This window comes from Anabrus simplex, chromosome 14, assembly GCF_040414725.1.
Source record: "Anabrus simplex isolate iqAnaSimp1 chromosome 14, ASM4041472v1, whole genome shotgun sequence".
Taxonomy (NCBI): domain Eukaryota; kingdom Metazoa; phylum Arthropoda; class Insecta; order Orthoptera; family Tettigoniidae; genus Anabrus; species Anabrus simplex.
In genome coordinates, this window is record NC_090278.1 from 60,302,982 (window position 1) to 60,323,829 (window position 20,848).

General features: G+C 38.8%; 1 protein-coding gene across 1 annotated transcript in view; it reads right to left on the reverse strand.

Annotated features, from left to right (window-relative positions):
- LOC136885425 (stromal cell-derived factor 2) overlaps positions 1-20,835 on the reverse strand; it is a 52,087-nt gene extending 31,252 nt beyond the window's left edge. The window contains exons 1-5 of the mRNA XM_067157952.2: positions 20,681-20,835; positions 20,283-20,478; positions 20,066-20,193; positions 14,930-15,026; positions 2,437-2,644 (exon numbers count right to left, since the gene is read on the reverse strand). Of these exons, the coding sequence (XP_067014053.2) occupies positions 2,464-2,644; positions 14,930-15,026; positions 20,066-20,193; positions 20,283-20,478; positions 20,681-20,816 (738 nt within the window). The 5' untranslated portion in view covers positions 20,817-20,835 and the 3' untranslated portion in view covers positions 2,437-2,463. The remainder of the gene's footprint in view (positions 1-2,436; positions 2,645-14,929; positions 15,027-20,065; positions 20,194-20,282; positions 20,479-20,680) is intronic.
- Between the last annotated feature and the right edge of the window lie 13 nt (positions 20,836-20,848).

Genomic DNA, 20,848 nt, shown 5'->3' on the forward strand with positions numbered 1-20,848 from the left:
TGCAAACCAATCTCCACTTGGATCTATTAAGTGCATAGTTTGGAACAAAATCAACATAGAGCATGTCTTCTTGAAGGCAATCAAGCCAGCATTGCTTAGGCTGACCATGTGGCATATTTCCAGATGGTGAGATGTGAAGTGCCATCTGTACAATAGATGAACCTTCTCTACGCATTACGTGGCAATACCATCAAAGCTGGGTCTCGCGCATCTCGTCTACCTTTGGGGCAACTCCCATTATTTTCTGGATTTCTAGTTTGGTGACATGATCTAGCCGGGTCAGTCCAAGTGACCAGCGAAGCATGCGCATCTCCACGACATGAAGTGCTTGCCCGTGCTTGACTGCTGCTGGCCAGCATTCAGAGCCATACAGAGCGACTGGATGAACAATAGTCCTGTAAACCTTGGACATCAGGTGGATCAGTATCCAACAATCGCAGAGAACACCAGTTGTTGGCCGCCACTTTGTCCAGGCTGCATTTACTCGTGCACAGGCGTCTAAAATAGTGTCACACTCAGCGCTGACCAAAGAACCAAGGTATTTAAACTGTTCTACTTTATTGAGATCTTGGCCATCTATAATTGAATATATACACAAATTTTTTGCGATTACTATGCTAAGCTTTTAACATTCAAAGACTGATCATTACTGCCTGCTGGCCATGGGTACGTATTGCAAGACGCAAGTATACTTGCATGACCATAGGTTGGTAATGTCTTTGAGGTTGAGCCAGAGGTACTCTCCTGAAGCCTGTGGTAATGTGACGGGGAGGGCCTACACAAAAAATAAATGGTGGTTAGTACATGCGGATGTTGATGGAGTGGAAGGAGTACCTTTGGTTGTGGGGCTGCTTTGCCACCTGTATTTTTTTTTAAAAGGTTGCTAGGAAACGGCCAAGAGTGAATGTATTAACAGTCGCTCAAAACCCCCTCGACACACCTGTATCAGAAGTTGCTCCCACTATGAGTCTACCTCAGTAATATGACACCGTTTTAAATATTATATTGTTAAAATCATGTCGCTCCCTTCCCTCCCTTTTCATACCCAACAATGAGAGAAGTGTAGCACAGCCCTATCTTCAGACACTGTTTATGACTAGAGCAGCGAGTGTGATTGATTGCAGTATAACCTCTGTTTTGCATCACAATACTGCTTAAAGATATTCTTTTCTTTTTCTGTGTTTCTGTGCTATCCCAAGTTTGCCCTAAACTGATAAAATGGCTGAGAAACATAAATGAGAAATGTTGAGATTATCCCAGAAAATTATTATGTGTGTAAAGAAAGGTGAACGTGCTAAGTTTTGTGTCAATTTTTACTATCAGATGAAGGCATCAACGATGTCAGGCATGATGTGGACACGGAAAGCAACGTTTCAAAACTGTACACCATCATGTGAAATATAAAACATTATAAAACTGGCTAAATGATCAGTTGGACACTGTTCTACATCAGTGGTTCGTTGAAGCCATCAGCCAAGAGATTCCTCTTGCAGGATCAATAATAATCACAAAAGCTGTTGATATGAACAAGCTTGGTGGAGATCTGTCTTTCAAAGCAAGTTGAGTTATAGTGTAAGACAGTTAAAAAACTTAGTGCAGTGACTCATATCCATCATGGTCTCAGCCCGCAACCAATGACAGGCAATCAAGTATCTACCATACTACCAGATTGTGAAATGAAGCAAAATCTGAAAAAATTGTTGCTTTCCCTCCTTGCTTCAGTCTGATGAGTTATTTGCGTTTTTACTCGAAAGAAACTTGCGTTCAACAGTGTTCCTCATGAAAATCTACCTCGTACAACATTTAACCATGTACTCCAGATGAAAAGGCTGACATGATGCTGTGTTTCAGCTCCAACTAGCTACAATTCAAAGATACATTATCCCAAATATATTATATATGCAAATATATACACATTTTTGCCTTACATAACTACAATTTATACTCTGAATATGACTAATATTTTAATAAGTAGTAGTCAACAGATTGGACCGAACATCTGTTCTGAAAGATTCCTGGTTCCTGCCCTGAAATCGCAGCAATGGAATGTGTCTGTGAACATTAACCTTCCAAACGTGATTCCAGTTAGAAATAATGTATTTGGATACATTTGTGCTTTACACAAAATTTGTGAGAACTCTATTGGTCAAGATAGAAATCTATCTTTCAGAGATCGTCAAGTCACTAAATCACCAATAAATAATCTGCTACAGGGGATGATGGCAACATGTGACCCTGTAGAGTTCTTATGACTATCTAGATAATGAACAGGCAACAGATATTGCACCAAAGGTCCAACAGATCCGAACACAGACCATGATGGATAGTATCCCACTATTGGTAATCCCAAAACAACAGATTTGCCTCCTATGCCAGGCAATAGTCCAGTAGTGTTCACACTGAGCACTCTAGTTTAGACTGTATTGAACAACTTACAATGCCATTTAAGAAAGACAATGCACGCTAAAGTTCTGTGTGATCGAGATGACTGTGTTGTTGTCGTGGATTGAAGTCGCTCGGGTGAATGAACAGCCCCTCCATCGCCTGCCAGAATACGTGCCCAGACGACTGTGACGCAACACCAACCACTTCCGCCTGTCCATTGATGGGTCGCCCATATGTTCGCCCCGTTGTGGACAAATATCTAGAAACAGAACAAGAAATATCAAGTCAGAAGGCAGTAGCCACTCTAAATACCTTGGTTGCACCTAAGCATAACCAAAACTGATATTATTCCACCTTCATATTTTCAGTTTCTCTTCCACATGTGGTTAGCTGCCTTAAATAAGATGGGAAAACATTTTTTTGGCCATCGATCTTTTTAACACATTTTGTCACTAAGCATTTCTCAAAGATATTCCTTTGCCTTTACACTGCTGAAATTTTCACAGGGAACTTTGTTCTTGTTATGCAAAACAAAGAATTAACTTATTTAAACAATTCCGGTAAAACAGTTCTTTCAAAGCAAGCATAAAAGTTGAGTTATATGGATTGTCTATAAACCAAAACTTGTACGGAATCTGAATCAAATTTTAATTTTTAATGTGTTACTAATGTCCTTGTTATATTTTTAATTTATCTTGTGTAAAATCAGCTGATGGTGTCCACATTAATGGACAAGGAAGCCACACTTTTCATTGCTGACTCACTTAATGCAACTTAAAAGATTTTCAGTCTGTTGAACACCAAACATAACACTCATTATAAAACACTAAAAAACACACTATCAAACAAAGAATGGCATGTTCCGTTCTTAAAAGAACATCATCACATTCTACCAAATCCCACCTTTTTTTAAAATTGATAAAAATTGTTTAGAAATGTAGAAATCTTTGTTTAAATTCTGTTTATACCCTTTAATATATGAAAGTCGGAATTTATCCTCTCTCCTTGCTAATCTTGTGGGATTCTCAATCAAAAACTCTTCATTTACAATACTGATTTTTTTGGTTTTATTCTTCAAGTCAGGACATGTTTTGTCCATTAATGTGGACATCTTCAGCTGATTTTACACAAGATAAATTAAAAATATAACAAGGACATTGTTGTTGTTAGTCGTTTAGTCGCTTTCGACTCTCCGTGACCCCATAGACCAAAGTGCGCCATTTCTTCCTGTCGTATACAATTTTCCGAAGTCTTTCTAAATTGAGAGCCGTGGCTTCCTTGATGTCATCAATCCACCTCATCCGTTGTCGCCCTCTTCTCCTGTTACCATCAGTCTTCCCCAGCATTAAGGTCTTTTCCAGTGAATCATGTTTTCTCATGATATGACCGAAGTACTTTAGTTTTTGCCTGAGTATTTGACCTTCCAGTGAACAGCCTGGGTTGATTTCCTGTAATATGGACTTATTAGATCTCTTCGCAGTCCACGGAACTCTAAGGAGTTTTCTCCAACACCATAGTTCAAATGCATCTATTCTTCGGCGCTCAGCCTTTCTTACTGTCCAGGTTTCGCTTCCGTACATTGCTACTGGGAAGACCATAGCCTTCACTATACGAATCTTCGTTCTTAAAGTTACGTCTCTACTCTTGAAAACGTTATCAAGGTTGGCCATTGCCTTCCTCCCAAGGAGCAAGCGTCTCTTAATTTCATGGCTGCAATCGCCATCAGCAGTTATTTTGGAGCCCAAGTAGATGAAACTAGGAACAACCTCCATTGTTTCACCATTTATATGCCAGGAGGTGATAGGTTTAGTTGCCATGATCTTTGTTTTCTTGACATTCAACCTTAGTCCAGCTTTTGCACTTTCTTCTTTCACCTTCATTAGTAGATACTTAAGTTGTTCTTCACTTTCTGCCAACAGGGTGGTGTCATCAGCATATCTAAGGTTATTTATATGTATCCCACCAATTTTAGCTCCAGTTTCTGTTTCATCTAATTTGGCATTCCTCATCACATACTCTGCATATAAGTTGAATAAGTAAGGTGACAATATGCAGCCTTGACATACACCTTTCTCAATCTTGACCCATTCAGTTGTTCCATATAGGGTTCTCACCGTAGCTTCCTGATCAGAGTAGAGATTTCTCATAAGGCAAATAAGATGATCTGGTACTCCCATAGTCTTGAGTACTTGCCACAATTTATTGTGGTCGACACAGTCAAAGGCTTGAGCATAGTCAATAAAGCATAAGTATAGGTCTTTCTGGAATTCTCTTGCTTTTTCCATAATCCAGCGAATATTAGCAATTTGATCTCTGGTTCCTCTGCCTTTGCGGAAACCGGCTTGTTCTTCAGGTAGTTCTCGATCTACATACTGCCGAAGCCTATTTTGCAGGATCTTGAGCATAACCTTACTAGCATGCGATATAAGTGCGATTGTTCGGTAGTTTGAACATTCTTTAGCGCTGCCCTTCTTTGGAATTGGGATGAACACTGAGTTTTTCCAATCTTTTGGCCACTGCTGGGTTTTCCATATTTGCTGACATATTGAATGTAGCACTTTCACAGCATCCTCTCCTAGGATTTTGAACAGTTCTGCAGGGATTCCATCATAACCACTTGCCTTATTGTTTGCAATACTCTCTAGGGCCCACTTGACCTCACTTTCTAAGATATCTGGTTCTGGCTCTGACAACAGAGTAACTTCATCATCAGGAGTATTCCCATCTTTCCTATACAAATTGCCTACATATTCCCTCCACCTTTCTTTAATCTCCTCTGCTTCAGTAAGATCTTTTCCATTTTTATCTTTTATCATTCCAATCTTAGCCTGGAATTTCCCTCTGATGTCTCCAATTCTTATGTAAAGATCTCTTGTCTTACCCAGTCTGTTATTTTCCTCAACTTCCTTGCACTGTTCATTCAAAAAGGCATTCTTATCTCTTCTAGCTAGTTTCTGAAACTCTGCATTTAATTTAGACATTTTCGATCTTTCCCCTTTGATTTTTGCATTCCTTCTTTCTTCTGCTATTTGTAGTGCTTCACCCGATAACCATGTGGCCTTCTTCTTTTTCTTTTTCTTGGGAATATGCTTTCCCGCTGTCTCCTTAACAACACAACGTACTTCTGACCATAGCTCTTCTGGGACTCTATCTCTTAAATCTAATCCATTAAATCTGTTTCTAACCTCTACTGTATATTCAAGAGGTATGCTATTTAGGTCATATCTGCTTGATGGTTTAGCTCTGTCAATCCTCTTTAATTTGAGCCGGAATTTGGAAATTAAGAGCTCGTGATCTGATCCACAATCAGCCCCAGGCCTTGTTTTGCATGACTGTACAGCACTCCTCCACCTTTGACTACAGAGTATGTAGTCGATCTGATTCCGACATTTACCATCTGGCGAGGTCCAGGTGTATAGGCGTCGTTTGGGCAATTGAAACAGTGTGTTGGTAATGACCAGTGAGTTGTCTTGACAGAATTCTAGGAGTCTCTGTCCAGCTTCATTTGTTGTGCCAAAGCCAAATTTTCCCGTTACTCCATCTACAGTTTGATTTCCTACTTTGGCATTCCAGTCGCCAATAATGAAAACGACATCCTTCTTTGGTGTTAACTGTAGCAATTCTCGTAAGTCTTCATAAAACTGGTCAATATCTTCCTCTTCAGCTTCAGTGGTTGGTGCGTAAATTTGTATGACTGTGATGTTAAAAGGTTGGCCTTGAAAACGTACAGACATCATTCTATCAGTTTTAAAATTGCACCCCATTATAGTTTTACGCACCCTGTTGCTAACTATGAGGGCAACTCCATTTTTCTTTTGGTTTTCATGTCCAGAATAGTATACACATTAAAAATTAAAATTTGATTCAGATTCCGTACAAGTTTTGGTTTATAGACAATCCATATAATTTGATTCGTTTCAAACAGAGAATCATGTATTCTGATCAAATTACAGTGGCATTAAAGCACTTAACTCCAGTACACTATAATGAGAGCAGGCATGGCTTGTAGAATGACCTGGTTATAAAACAAAACAAACTCGCATTACGGAACACACTGGTGCTGCACGTGTTTACGTATCTGCATCATAGATGGTGCTACTTGTTTTTCGGAATCGATTCTGGAATCGGATACCCAATTCCCCAGGCTTATAGAATCGACTCATGATTCCAGTCGCAACCCATTACTACAACACACTACAGTGACTCTAAGGGCCGCTTCACACTAGGCCACTGGAATCGGCGACCAGCCGCCCGCGCTTGTAAAACATTGTTTTAAAATGGAGCTCTTCACACTGGGCGACTCAATAGCCGAGCTACAGAAAGAAGCCCGGCGACCGACCTTGCAGTAGCTCACTCCCGCTACCGGTCGCCGAGGCAAATTCCGCAACCCCGGCTGGCGACAGCTGGTGAACCATTGTTTTGTATTGGAGTCTTCACCTACGTGCAACAGGTATTGCCGGCAAATTATCAACGGGTTCTCGTCGATATTATGATGCCAATTTTAAGTTAATGGTTATTAAACACTCGGAAATTGTGCTGCCGCAAGGAAATACGGTATAGGACTAACTAAAGCCAATATTTGACGTTGGCGTGAAGACAAAAATAGCTAAAAAATGCGTACTGTATAAAAACGCATTCAGTGGTCCGCAACAAGGACGCTTTAAAGAAGTCGAAGATGGAATTGTGAGGTATGTGCACGAAAAACGCAAAGGCAGAATGGTCATACCGTGGTGCAATAAACTCGTTCGTTGACCTTCAACGTCCGCGATTAGGCCTATACATCGCCAGCCGCTGAAGTTGGCCGAACCCGGCAGGCGAGACGTGCGTGTAACGGTAGCCGGTTATATCTGATGTTGAGTAAAAGTAACAGTTTTATAGACAGCAAGAATATATTCCTGATGGATAGTCGTATTGTAGAGACGCATGGAATAGGTATTGCCGGAAATTTTTCAACGGGTTCTCTTTGGTATTATATGCCAGTTTTAAATTAGTGGCCATTAAACCCGCAGAAATAAAGAATAATTTTACAGCCGCAAAGAAACGGCATAACGAAAGCCAATGTTCGGCATCTAAAAAAGCGTACTGTACAACAAAGGCATTTATATGATTTTACAAAGCATTTTTTAAGCCTGATTAAAATTTTTTGAAGGAAAAAGTGGGGTTTGTCTTGGATTCGGAGAAATACGGTACTATAATTTTTTTCAGAATGAAATTAAATACACACTTACACGAAAAATAACAAACAAGTAATCCATAGTGTGGATATCATCCTCGGAAACACAAGTTTTGAACAAACTGATAGCCGTTTCATACCAATTTTAATGCGTATGGGTTTTTCCCCCGAATTTCATACAAAAATCGGGTACAACAACAATCCGCTATAGCGACTAAAGTTTTCGCTGTTATGAATTCTCGTTATAACGGACTTCAACTGTATTATTATTGTGTGTTACAGAGGAAATGTAAGTTAATGATTTTGATAAAATAAAAAGTATGAAATTGAAATAAATGATAAATGCTAAATTACCGGGCGAGTTGGCTGTGCGCGTAGAGGCGCGCGGCTGTGAGCTTGCATCCAGGAGATAGTAGGTTCGAATCCCACTATCGGCAGCCCTGAAGATGGTTTTCCGTGGTTTCCCATTTTCACACCAGGCAAATGCTGGGGCTGTACCTTAATTAAGGCCACGGCCGCTTCCTTCCAACTCCTAGGCCTTTCCTATCCCATCGTCGCCATAAGACCTATCTGTGTCGGTGCGACGTAAAGCCCCTAGCATAAAAAATAAAATTAAAAAAAAATTGCTAAATTGAACATCGAGAGTGGCTAAGACGCTACCAGATAAGAATATCCTGACCCACATTCCAGAGTAACCTCCTATGGGATTCATTAAGCACTTTTTTACAATTTGCTTTACATTACACCGACACAGATATGTCTTATGGCAATGATGGGAGAGGAAAGGCCTGGGAGTGGGAAGGAAGCGGACATGGCCTTCATTAAGGTACAGCCCTAGCATTTGCCTGGTGTGAAAATGGGAAACCACAGAAAACCATCTTCAGAGTTGTAGACAGTGAGGTTCGAACCCACTATCTCCCGGATGCAAGCTCACAGCTGCGCGCCCCTAACTGCATGCCCAACTCACCCGGTCATTAACCCTTTCCACTCAAATGTCGAGGCCTGCTCGACACTAGCTCTCTACTTCAAAAATCGGATGTCGAGCTATTACACGGGATAACTGACCACTTGAAAATTTGAATGTAGAGTCATTTCGACAAATGCCTATGCAGAAAGATAGCTGCATGTGTCCTGAACTCTCTCATCAAAATTCGGAACATTTACGAGTAATCTTTCTCCCAGTACAGCTAGATATTCCATGGAGTGTATGGAGCCCAACTCTCGCTGCGCGCCAGTCCAGCTGTCATGGCATCAACTAGTAGATCGTGTCAGTTACGGAAGGATAAAAGCACGCATATTTCTGATAGCAACATTGAGGATACAGTATTAGTGACAGTGATTTATCAGACATTTCTGAGTTTAGTGCTGGTGAATCAAGCATTGAACAATCCTCAGATGATGAAAGTGATACAGATACAAACATCGATGCAAGTGCTATGCTATGGCAGAATGTTTCGAATGACGATGGCGGGCCAATTGAATATCCTTTCTCCAAACAAACAGGGTTGATGCAAGACCACTAGAATATTTTTTTTTTTTTAACAAAAAAATTATTGAGGGTATAGCCAATGAAACTAATAAATATGCGGAGGGGATAAATCGTAAATTGACGCCTACAATGAAGCCTCGGTCTACATGGAAGAAATGGACAAGGTGACATTTACTGAAATTGTAGTGTTTATTGGCGTTATTCTCAACATGGGACTTGTCAGTTTACCTAACTTACAAGACTTCTCCCAGCAATGGGTAACACGTGCGATTTTTTCATGCTAGATACATTTATACAGATTTTCTGGATGTTGCATGTGGGTCCTAATCCATGAGTATTGAAAGTGACTATACTGTTACTAGGACACAGAACATCAGATACCTTCTGAAATACCTACAATCGCTGTTCCACAAATTTTCCGTACCTGGCAAAAATATATCAATAGATGAGACTACTATTGGTTTCAAAGGGAAAATTAAGTTTCGAGACCTACAACCCCAAGAAACCGAACAAGTGGGGAATAAGAATTTTTGTTCTGGCTGATAGCGCTACTGAGTACACCCATTCTTTGATTCCTTATTACAGAAAAGTTTCTTCAGTTGTAAATAACCTAGATGATGCTGATAAACCGTTCACTACAATGACTGTCTGCAATTTGATAGACAGGTTGGCTGTTGCAGAAGGGGGATCAGTGGAAAGTTACAAGGTTTTCACAGACAGATATTACACTAGAGTTTTACAAATATTGAAAACGACATGCAGATTCTAAGTATGATCCCCAAGGGCCCCCTACTCAATATAACGGAGGAATTTTACATTAGTATAGATCAATATGCAAACCCCAATTTTAACTTAAAAATGAAATTACAGATAGAGTCTCTTTAATACAGTTATCCCGATTTTAAAAAACACCTACATAGAAATAGTTAAGAAACAGAATCCGATACATATCAAGGAACCTCCTGAAGATACGCCCAGCTCTACCTCACCTTCCCCAATCATTACCCCTATTGCCCCTCCACTCCCCCTCTCCGTCACCTCTACCTTACCTTCCCCAATCAATACCCTTCATGCCCCTCCACTTCCCCTCTCCGTACCCGCAAGTACCATCCCTAGATGTACACGGAGCAGTGCACGACGTGCTCCCTAACTGTACACATCGACCAGTCAACAGTACTATGTAAGTAAGCACTTATTCCACAGGTTTAATAGACATTCTATTGATAAAACTCTTATACTTCATTTTCTTCTCTGTTCTCGCAGATTACTAGCATGTCCAACAACACAACTACAAGGAGGGAGCTATTCAATACCTTATAACGAGATTAGCACCAAGGAAACTAATGACACACTACAATATTTTGATGTAAATCATCCAACATTCTCAACTGTATGAATGTACAAGATAAACAATTCACATCATTGAACATTTAGAATGCTTGGTACGAACATATCCATGAACGTATGCAATGATTTACCAACATGAATTAAACACCAAAGTGTACCACAAGAATGCTATAAACATATTAGGTATAAAAATTGTATTTTAACAAATTATCTGTTACTCACGAACAGGACACCAGAATAAGTAACATATGCATGTCAATGAAGAGGATATCCAGGAACAGTTAGATGCTTGGGTAGAGGAGGTGGAACGATATGGAATGAAATGTAATGCCCAAAAGAGCGAGATAGTGATCACAACTAGAATGAAGGAGAGACCTACGCGAGGGATAATGCTTGGAGGGGAACCTTAGGAAGGTAGAGAGTTTCAAGTACTTAGGAAGTATCATAGAGGAAAGTGGAAGAAATGATAAGGAAATAACTTGAGCGTGGAAGACAAGCAGGAGCATTCCTGAAAAGTGTCAGAAGCCTGGTTTGGAGCAAGGATGTCCCTCAGAGAAGCAAAAGGGTGATATACAAGATGTACTATACACCTATTCTGACGTATGCAGCTGAGACTTGGGTAATGAGTCAGAAAGCCGTGAATAGAATACAGGCAAGTGAAATTAAATTTCTGAGAAGCAGGATAGGCGTCACAAGATGGGATAAGATGAGAAGGTTCGAGATATAGTAAAAGAAGAGCCACTTCAGAATAGGATAGAGGCATCTAGACTTAGATGGTATGGACACATGAAGAGAATGACAGAGGAAAGAATACTGAGGAGGATGCATGGAATGGAGATAACAGGTAAACGGCCAAGAGGAAGACCAAGAGACAGGTGGATAAAAGGAGTGGAAGAGAGTGTACTGAGAAGAGGAGAGGACTGGGTAAGAGTGACTACGGAGAAGACAAGAGGAGATGGAAAGGCTTATGTCCAAGCAGACCCAGCCAACAGCTGGAAACTGCAGATGATGATGATGATGATGATGATGATGGTGATGCATGTCATAAAATATCAATGCTTGTTTTTTAAACCAGAGGACACATAATATTGTATGTTTTAATATTATCACTCACATCATGTGATTTTCTTCATTAGATTTAGTAATGTTTTTAAATTATATGTTAACTTTGGATCACATGACCAGTTGAGGATGACCTCTGTGAAGGTCGAAACTGGTACTGCATAGTAATAAGACATAATAAAGCACTGATTACGTGGACGGTACCCATTCATTGTAATCGTGCAGAATCAGTTTTTGAGGAACTGCCAGGGAAATGGGTCGGACAAGGAGGTCTTGTTTCTTGGCTCGCCAGATCACCGGATTTAACGCCATTAGACTTCCTCTTGTGGGGACATTTGAAGAACGCCATTTACAGTCAAGCACCGGAAAACCCCGACCAGCTCCAGCAAATCATCGTGGACGCCTGCTGAGCAGATACACCTGGAATGCTCCAGTGCGCAAGACAATATATTGGACACCAAGCCCAAATGTGCATAAACCAGAACACTCATCACATCGAGCATTTACTGGTATAAAACACTGTCAGGGCAGTTGGGTTCCTATTATTTCCGATCTTATGTGTCCGGCCTGCTAAATAATCGGCCCCCAATTTGCATGAAAGCAGCTTTGAGCTTACATTGCGTGCGGTACGTATTACCCGCTCCGCCACGCCTTTACCAACTACACTGCGGTTCCGTACAGCACACTAGGCAGCTTATAGCAAGTATTAGTTTTATTGCGGTCACAATATCAATTTAGTGTTTCACCAGCATGTCAAGTTCATAAGATCTAGAAGGCATACGCACGTCTTCCAATGTTTAATACGAGTATAACATTACGGCGTCATATCATGGTGAGGCGGTAAATACCAAGATATTGCATGTTATAAACCTCATTTTAGGTCTGTATTGAAAATTTTTTCAGTTCAACAATAATAAAGGTGTTTTAATTTGTTCCACCTATTCAATACTTATATTTTCACTTATAGTGGTTACATAAATAGATTCTTAGTTACATGGGACATGTTTCGCCCTCAATTAAGGGCATCTTCAGCCTAAACACAAACATCAAAAATACAACTAAATTAAAAGTGGAAGTTAAAAGTTTAGTCAGTTATTAAAATTCGGAACATAAAAATGTGAAAAGTGATACTATATATAAAGATGCTAATGGAAAACTGTCTTATGATTAAACTATAATCTTGTCGGAGACTAAAACTTCTATTAAAATTCTAATTAAAACAGTTCATATAAAATATTAGTGAAAAACCAAAGTGGTAATAATATAAAGCCAACGACATGAGGGCGTGAACACAAGCATAAACTTGATTGTCATGAATACAATCTTTCCAAGGCCGCTGATGAAATTCGTCGGCAAGTGAGGCAGGAGCATCTGTTGAAAAATTGTAAGTGGCCGTTAGCACCAGTAGGTAATAAAATGGCTGAAACCTTGCCAGAAAATGTCAGTAGATGCAGAAATAACGTTTTCTGTAAGAGAAGGAAAAGAAGAAATAAGAAATTGAACGTAAGGAGAGAAATCGGTTTACATAAAATTGAAACAGATGAGGACTTACATGTAAATGGAAGTTGTTATTTGTTATCTACTGTTGTGTTGGTTGCTGCCCGTCTGTTGGCTCTGAGTCTGGTGTTGTAACTGTGCTGCAGAGGCGGCAGTGAACTCAGAGGAGAAGGAATAGGGGAGTGCAGAAGGGAGGAGAGGATGGGTGGAGTCAATTGTGACGAGGCTGACAAAGGGGCGGAGTCAACTGCATTGCTGGAAGTAGGCCTAATATCTGTAGGTATGGGAGGAGTATTAGAGTTTGAAGAATTAAATATATTAGGTATCCTAAATTTATTCGAACTAACTGACTTTAATAATTTCGGCATTAATTCATGTAACATACTTTTATTGTCCGTGGTTTCATTAAGATTCTGTTGCTTATTGTACGTCTGATCTAAATAGATGTATAAACTTTCTAATTCGTTCAGCATTCTCCCTTTTTGTATGTTTCTAATTATCGCTAAGTCTTTCTCTATGGATTCAAATCTGTGACCAGTCTCCCTCATATGCAAACTCATCGCTGAGTATTTCCTATGTTTTTCCGCGTTAACATGTTCCATGTATCTTGTCATAAAACTTCTCCCAGTCTGTCCAACATATGAAAAATTACACGGAGTACATTTAAGTCTGTATACTCCCGATCGCAAATAACGATTTTTATCATAATTAACTTTTTTATAATTAAGGAATATGGACTGGTTAGTATTAGTAGTTCTAAAAGCTATATTAAAATTATGTTTCTTGAATACGTTAGTAATCTGGTGTATAGCTGGATTATTAAAAGTGAATGTAGCATAATCAGTTTTTTTGGTCTTTTCTGGTATCAGATTCGTAGATAACTTGTTCTTAATTTTATTGATTAATTTGTTAATCATTTCTATTCTGAAACCATTTTGTTGGCTTTATATTATTACCACTTTGGTTTTCCACTAATATTTTATACGAACTGTTTTAATTAGAATTTTAATAGAAGAAGTTTTAGTCTCCGACAAGATTATAGTTTAATCATAAGACAGTTTTCCATTAGCATCTTTTTATATTGTATCACTTTTCACATTTTTATGTTCCGAATTTTAATAACTGACTAAACTTTTAACTTCCACTTTTAATTTAGTTGTATTTTTGATGTTTGTGTTTAGGCTGAAGATGCCCTTAATTGAGGGCAAAACATGCCCCATGTAACTAAGAATCTATTCATGTAACCACTATAAGTGAAAATATAAGTACTGAATAGGTGGAACAAATTAAAACACCTTTATTATTGTTGAAATGTAAATACCAAGATATCCGGTTGTGTTGTCTGAGCATACCGCCAGGGCAGATGTTTTCAGGATGGAATGAATAGTGTGGGTCGCATTAAACTACACTGGAAGGGGCGGCTGAATCACACTGTATCTCACCATCTTAGTAGGAAGTTTGTCCAATACAGAATCAATGATGCTTGGTGCAGTGTTGATCTTAAGCGTGAGGGCTGTGAAGTGGCTGTTAGGCCTCTAGTATTACGTAGGGCAATAGCAGTAGGAGTGTGATGTAAAGCTGAATTAATCATCATCTGGGCTAGTAACAAAGCCACTGGTCTGGACTGGTTAGGTCCAGCTACTGACAAAACCACGAATTGTGTTTTTATTGTGCGCAGGGTTGCTAACGGAATGCATCTGACTCGATTGCTGGGAATGACATCATATCCAATTGTGTTGCAGCCAATGGAAATGCTACTGTGTGCTTCAGAAGTGAAGAATGGTGCGTGCTAAATTACATTAATTTATAAAAGTAAATGTGGGTCTCTGGCTGTCGCAGTGAACACATCTCTCTACAAGGTATTCCACATAGATTTTTACTATTTCAAATCCATTATCAAGTTATAAAACTTCTGAATTTCTGCCACATTGACTCTCTTGATTTCACTTTCCAATGTAGGCTTTGTTTTTACTTACGCTTGAGTATCAATGTGCTTCAGCATGATGGACTCATCACGTTCCCAGAACTCTCCGTCACAGACCACCATCCAGTGGTCCCCAGAATCACCTTCCCCTACAGGAAGAAAAATCATCATTTGTTAAAACTAAAATATAATCTTTAGAGCAATATGCCAGACGATCAATCGTTCAAAATGATGAAAACTTCAGATGAATGACGTAATTACTGAAGTGAGAATTTCCATTGGCGAAGACAGAAAGCAGGCAAAGATAGAGTTTGTTACAACATTGTGGACAGGTGTGGCTGAGTTGGTCATGTGGAGTGGTTTTTGTAGGATGGATACACTCAACTGTAGAAACTGTCTGAACTTAACCCCTTGTTTATATTTTCAATTTCTTCAGTTTACTTCTGCTAAATTCTTGCATTACAAATATTGTAAGTAATTTTTTGCCTGTATTGTCAACTCTGAACAGCTTTTGATTCTTTTCATGAAAAAGTTCCACCTTTACAATACTTATTCTTTAATATAAAATATTTCATCCCTCTTGGGGAGATCTTTAGCCTCACAGTGTACAAAAGTTAAAATACAAACATATCTAAAAATAATAAAATATGTCCTCAATAACATTACAATCTACGATAATCTATTTAAATGTTTCTTTTCCTTTGTGTTTTACTGAACCACATTTGGTAACACGTAATAAAAATAATTAACTTGGAAGCTTGTCGTTGAGTGAACTATGATAAAAGTGTTCTACAATCGATGAGTTACTAGTAAAATTGTGAAAAAGTGACTGACATACAGTCTTGGGTTTGTTCCTACTGTTGTTTGTAGTAAAGTATGTTCTGTGGATGAATAAACCAATTTTTATAGACTTAAAGATCTTGTGTAATAGCCAATTAGACTTTTTTATACAGGGAGAACTTTTCTCATATTATGCTGTTGAAAGTTGAATTGCTGGGCTTGCAGCCTATAATAATGGTAATCCAGAAAAAGAAAAACATGTTTGGGGGAAATAGATGCTTGTGTGTGAAAAAAAGAATAATATATTATCGGCACACTTTATCTTGGTGCATTTGTGTACGGGGGTGAGGAGTAAGGAGGGAGCTGTCCCGGTTCCGATAGTGCTGCCAACTGAATGAAAATGAAATCTGAATTGAATCGAGAATATGATAGATCGATATGAAGTTTCTAAACCGTTATTATCTTAAGCCAACAACTATGTCACATACACATTATATAACATTTCTCAATGCGAATCTTGTTCCTAGCATGAATTGGCTTTGCTGTGTAAACAACAACAGTACTAGTACGTAAAGTGTACGCCAGATGTCGCACAACGATGCTTAAGAGATTCATAGTTTGTGTTTCAAAGGTTGCCAGTACGAATCTCGAAGATTGCTGAGGTCAACCGATTCAACACTAGGGTGTAAATGCACCAAGATAAAGTGTGCCGATAATAACTATGGAGCACATTTGAGCACTTTCTCGCCGGTATTGTAAAGGTAGAACTTTCTCTCGATAAAAATCAAATTCTTGCAGTCAGAATTACCAAAAGACTCAACTGCAGGTTTACAAAAGATAAGCAATATATCCCACATGGCACAACTCAGAAGTTACAATACTTTCAAACAAAGCAATCAATGTTCCTAAATTAACTTACAAAGCACAAGCACTGCACAACAGAGCATTCTATAGACTTCTCCAAGAAGTTTTCCCCATGAACAGATAAGATGCTCTTCTGAAGACGCAGAGCAAAGTTGTCTGTGAAATGTACAGAAATTCATCTTGTTTTCTTGATATGGCAAAAGCAAAGCTTATTATCATGTCTACCATTATAGGCCCTGAAAGCATTTTATGTTCAAAAGTAAACAAAAGTTGAATTAAATTTGCATGACAAGCAAAGAGGGTTTGGAGGCACAAAGAAGCGGCCTATAGGCATCTAATTTCACCAATGGTCTGCAGGTCATGTTCCCGGCGCGCATGCGTACACGTACACACACAAATTTTGTTCCCAATACTTTTACTTCTCAATCTCTGGCACACACTCCACAACAAATAAATTATTAACCTGTGACTGATTAAAAAGATGATGGGTTATGTTGCACATTCCTATCTACAAAATGTCACTGTGAAATTTATCACAAATGGTACATAATAATTGCCTTTACACAGTTGAAGTCTAAAATCTGCGGTAAATTAAGAAATATTTCATTTTTGGAGAATATTATGCATACCTACTTTACAAGTACTTTTGGTGCTACGCTCACAGTAACACACGTATGTCTTTTGTTTGTCTTACACTTTCCACAATTTCGTGTGTGATGGCTGTGTTCACTGAAGTTCTTTGCTTTCGTTTCATTGCTTCAGTTGTCAATTACATCATTTTCTGAATTGTATCGTGATATGCAGTCAGCAGATATCTCACACATCTAGATGCCATACTCTTTGCTGATGATGTTGCATTGGTAGCATCATCAGAAGATGATCTTCAGTGGTCAGTATTTAATCTCCAGAAAGTCTCTTCAAAATTCGACATGATCATTTCACCACAAAAGAGCAAAATAATGGCCTTTAAGGGGAAGGACCCTATCCCAAGTAAAATCTGTTTAGATAATAAAATTTTGGAAAGAGTCAACGAATTCAATTATCTGGGATACAATTTATCTTACCAAGGGGAAATTGATATCCCTGCAAAAATAACCAAATTTACCAGAACAACAGGAATCATAAATCATATCATGAAGCCATCTCTTGTCCAAAAACACACTCGCTTACGTCTTTATAACACTTTAGCCAGACCAACGCTTTGCTACGGCAGTGAGGCATGGACAATAAGAACTCAAGACATTTCCAGAATTACAGCAGGTGAAATGACATTCATGCGCAGAACAGCAGGCTATACGAAATGGGATCGTATAAGAAATGAAGATGTGCTTAAGGGACTGAATGTGAAATCAGTAATCAATTACATCTATGATTACCAAGAAAACTGGAAACGTCATGTTCAAAGGATGGAATCTAGAAGACTACCAAAGGAGATCCTACGCTATCAACCAAGAGGGCAGAGATCTATAGGACGTCCAATGAAGCGATGGAAAGAAAATGCAAGACCGTAACAGGCCACATGGCCCAGTACTTGGAAGGATGATGATGATGATGATTATGACATAACCTCTCCTGCCCAAACGCCAACCTCACCTACCCGAGATGAAAAAACCTGTTCCCAGCCCTGTTGACAGAGTCACGGCGGTATAACCGTTACATCCATTATGGAGGAAATGCTGTGATTTCAGCGTCCATTAGCTGAGAGGTGGCAGCCCCACCAATGGTCTTACTTCCTTCAGGCTAGCAACCCGTCGGAAGGACATTTGATTGCTTTCAAGTCTTGCAAAAAGTAAAATGCAAGACCGTAACGGGTCACATGGCCCAATACTTGGAAGGAAGATGATGATGATGATGATGATGATGATGCAAGACTTAATAGGCTACAAAAAGCTATGGCCAATTACATAAGAATTCTGTGGACTAGTGATTTATTGGTCCAGGGATCGTGCTATTTTCGTTCGAACAAAAATATAAAATATTTATTGGGGGTATGATGCGCATAGGTATCACCCAAATATCACTATAAAATTTGTCACAAATGGAACATACCAATTGCTTTTACACATATCAAGTGAAAAATCTCTGGCAAATTAAGAAATACCGTCGTTATTTGAGAAATATAGACAGGACTGGTTTATGTCGTATTCTGCTGCTGGTGCCGTCTTTTGTTACTTTCTTCAGGTCCAGGGCTAGCACCGTGGAATGGGAGGGCTATGTCTGTAGATTCTCATTATCTTTGTCCAGATGACTAGAGCGGCCAGTTCAAACAGCAAAATGGAGGTCAACAGAAAAATAGCATGATCCCTGGACCAATAAATATTTTTATTTCTGTTCAAACGAAAGAAGCTCGATCCCTGGACCAATAAATCACTAGTCCACTGAATTTTTCTTCTGTACATTGGCTATACCATTTTGTCGCCCATTAAACATTGCCGATACAATTCATGAAATGATGTCATTGACAAGTGAAGCAATGAAACGAAAGCAAAGAACTTCAGTGACCACAGATATCACACACGAAATTGTTGAATGTGTAAGACAAAAGACATACGTGTGTCATTGTGAGCGTAACACCAAATGTACTTGTAAAGTGGTAAAGTACGCATACATAATATACTCCAAAAATGAAATATTTCTTAATTTGCCAGAGATTTTTCTCTTGATATGTGTAAAAGCAATTATTATGTTCCATTTGTGACAAATTTTATTGTGATATCTGGGTGATACCAATGCGCATCATACCCTTTATTGGTCCAGGGATCATGCTATTTTTCTTTCAACAAAAATCATTTTTGTGGTACTTACGATATTTCTCTGTAATGTGCAGCACCAAGCTGTTGAATGCGTCCTTAGTTGTTTTTCCGTAGAGTTCCAGCCACATCACTATAACATGGTCATTTGTCTCATTGAAGAACGAAATAACATCATGAATGCTGTTGACCTCCATTTTGCTGACTGAACTGGCCGCTCTAGTCATATGGATAAAGATAATGAGAATCCACAGATATAGCACTCCCATTCCTCGGTGCTAGCCCTGGACCTCAAGAAATTAACAAAAGACGGCACCAGCAGGGGAATACGACATAAAGGAGCCCTGTCTACAGGCCTTAAGTATGTATTCATATTTCTCTAATAATGACGGTATTTCTTAATTTACTGCAGATTTTTCACTTCATTTAAGTAAAAGCTATTATTATGTTCCATTTGTGACAAATTTTACAGTGACATTTCGTAGATAGGAATGCGCGACGTAACCAAGATGACGATGTCACATGATCACTAGTTACTATGAAAATCCTCAGCCTGTTTCCAGTCATTCGACCGGGTCAAGAACGGAATGAATGACCGACAGATTAAATGAAATGATATTGGAGTGTGTTGCTTTTGCAGAGTTAGCGAAGTGCACTGCAATAGGTGCATTAATCTCTACCTAATTAATACACGACAATTCATGGAATCCAATATTACGAAAAGCATCAACAAATCAAGACAGATTCAGAGATATAATATTCACATTCAAATGCCAAATTACATTGTTACATACCATTATCGTCCCCATAAGCTGAAATTTCTTGATTTCCTGACAATGGAGATGAAAAGTGATGTGAATGCAAGTTCTTGTTGGTTTGAAGATGTGTTAATCTGATGGTATCGCCACATTTGATTGCCTCTCTGAAATAGTACAATAAATGAAGATTAAAATAACTTAGCATAAATAATATTCTTTGAAAATCTCAAATACTGCATCTGATTTAACTTACCCTCTCAAACAGTGCTTGCCCGTCTCTGCCCGAATTACCCAGTGAGAATTCACATCTTCCTGAACTTCTGTACCAGTTACGGATTGTTGACCGCTGCCCGTTCCATACTTGACATCATGAGAATGAAGACGAACTTTGTAGTCTGTATTAAATAATTTAATAACTGATCCACACGTAACATACTGGTTAGGTCGACCTATAAAAAGGGGGAAAAACGAACACATTAAACAACGCGGAAAAACTTTAATGATCAGCGATTTTCTTCACAAACCGGTCCAGTATTTGTAGACTATAATATATAGGTTATAATATACCATTACGATAAATAAACATTTCATGAAGATAATATTAATGATAAATTAACAATTCAAGAGATAAATAAAAACAACACGTTTTACCTTCAGCTACATTTACAGAAGATAGCGTATTAATTGCAAATACTAATTGAAAGCACCGTAGTAAACACATCCACCCGTCGGGCACCATTTTGAAACACGTAACTGGTTCTAATTGGTGCTCCGCCTTCTTGATCATTGGCACAATATTTAGGCCTTCTTAACTTTCAC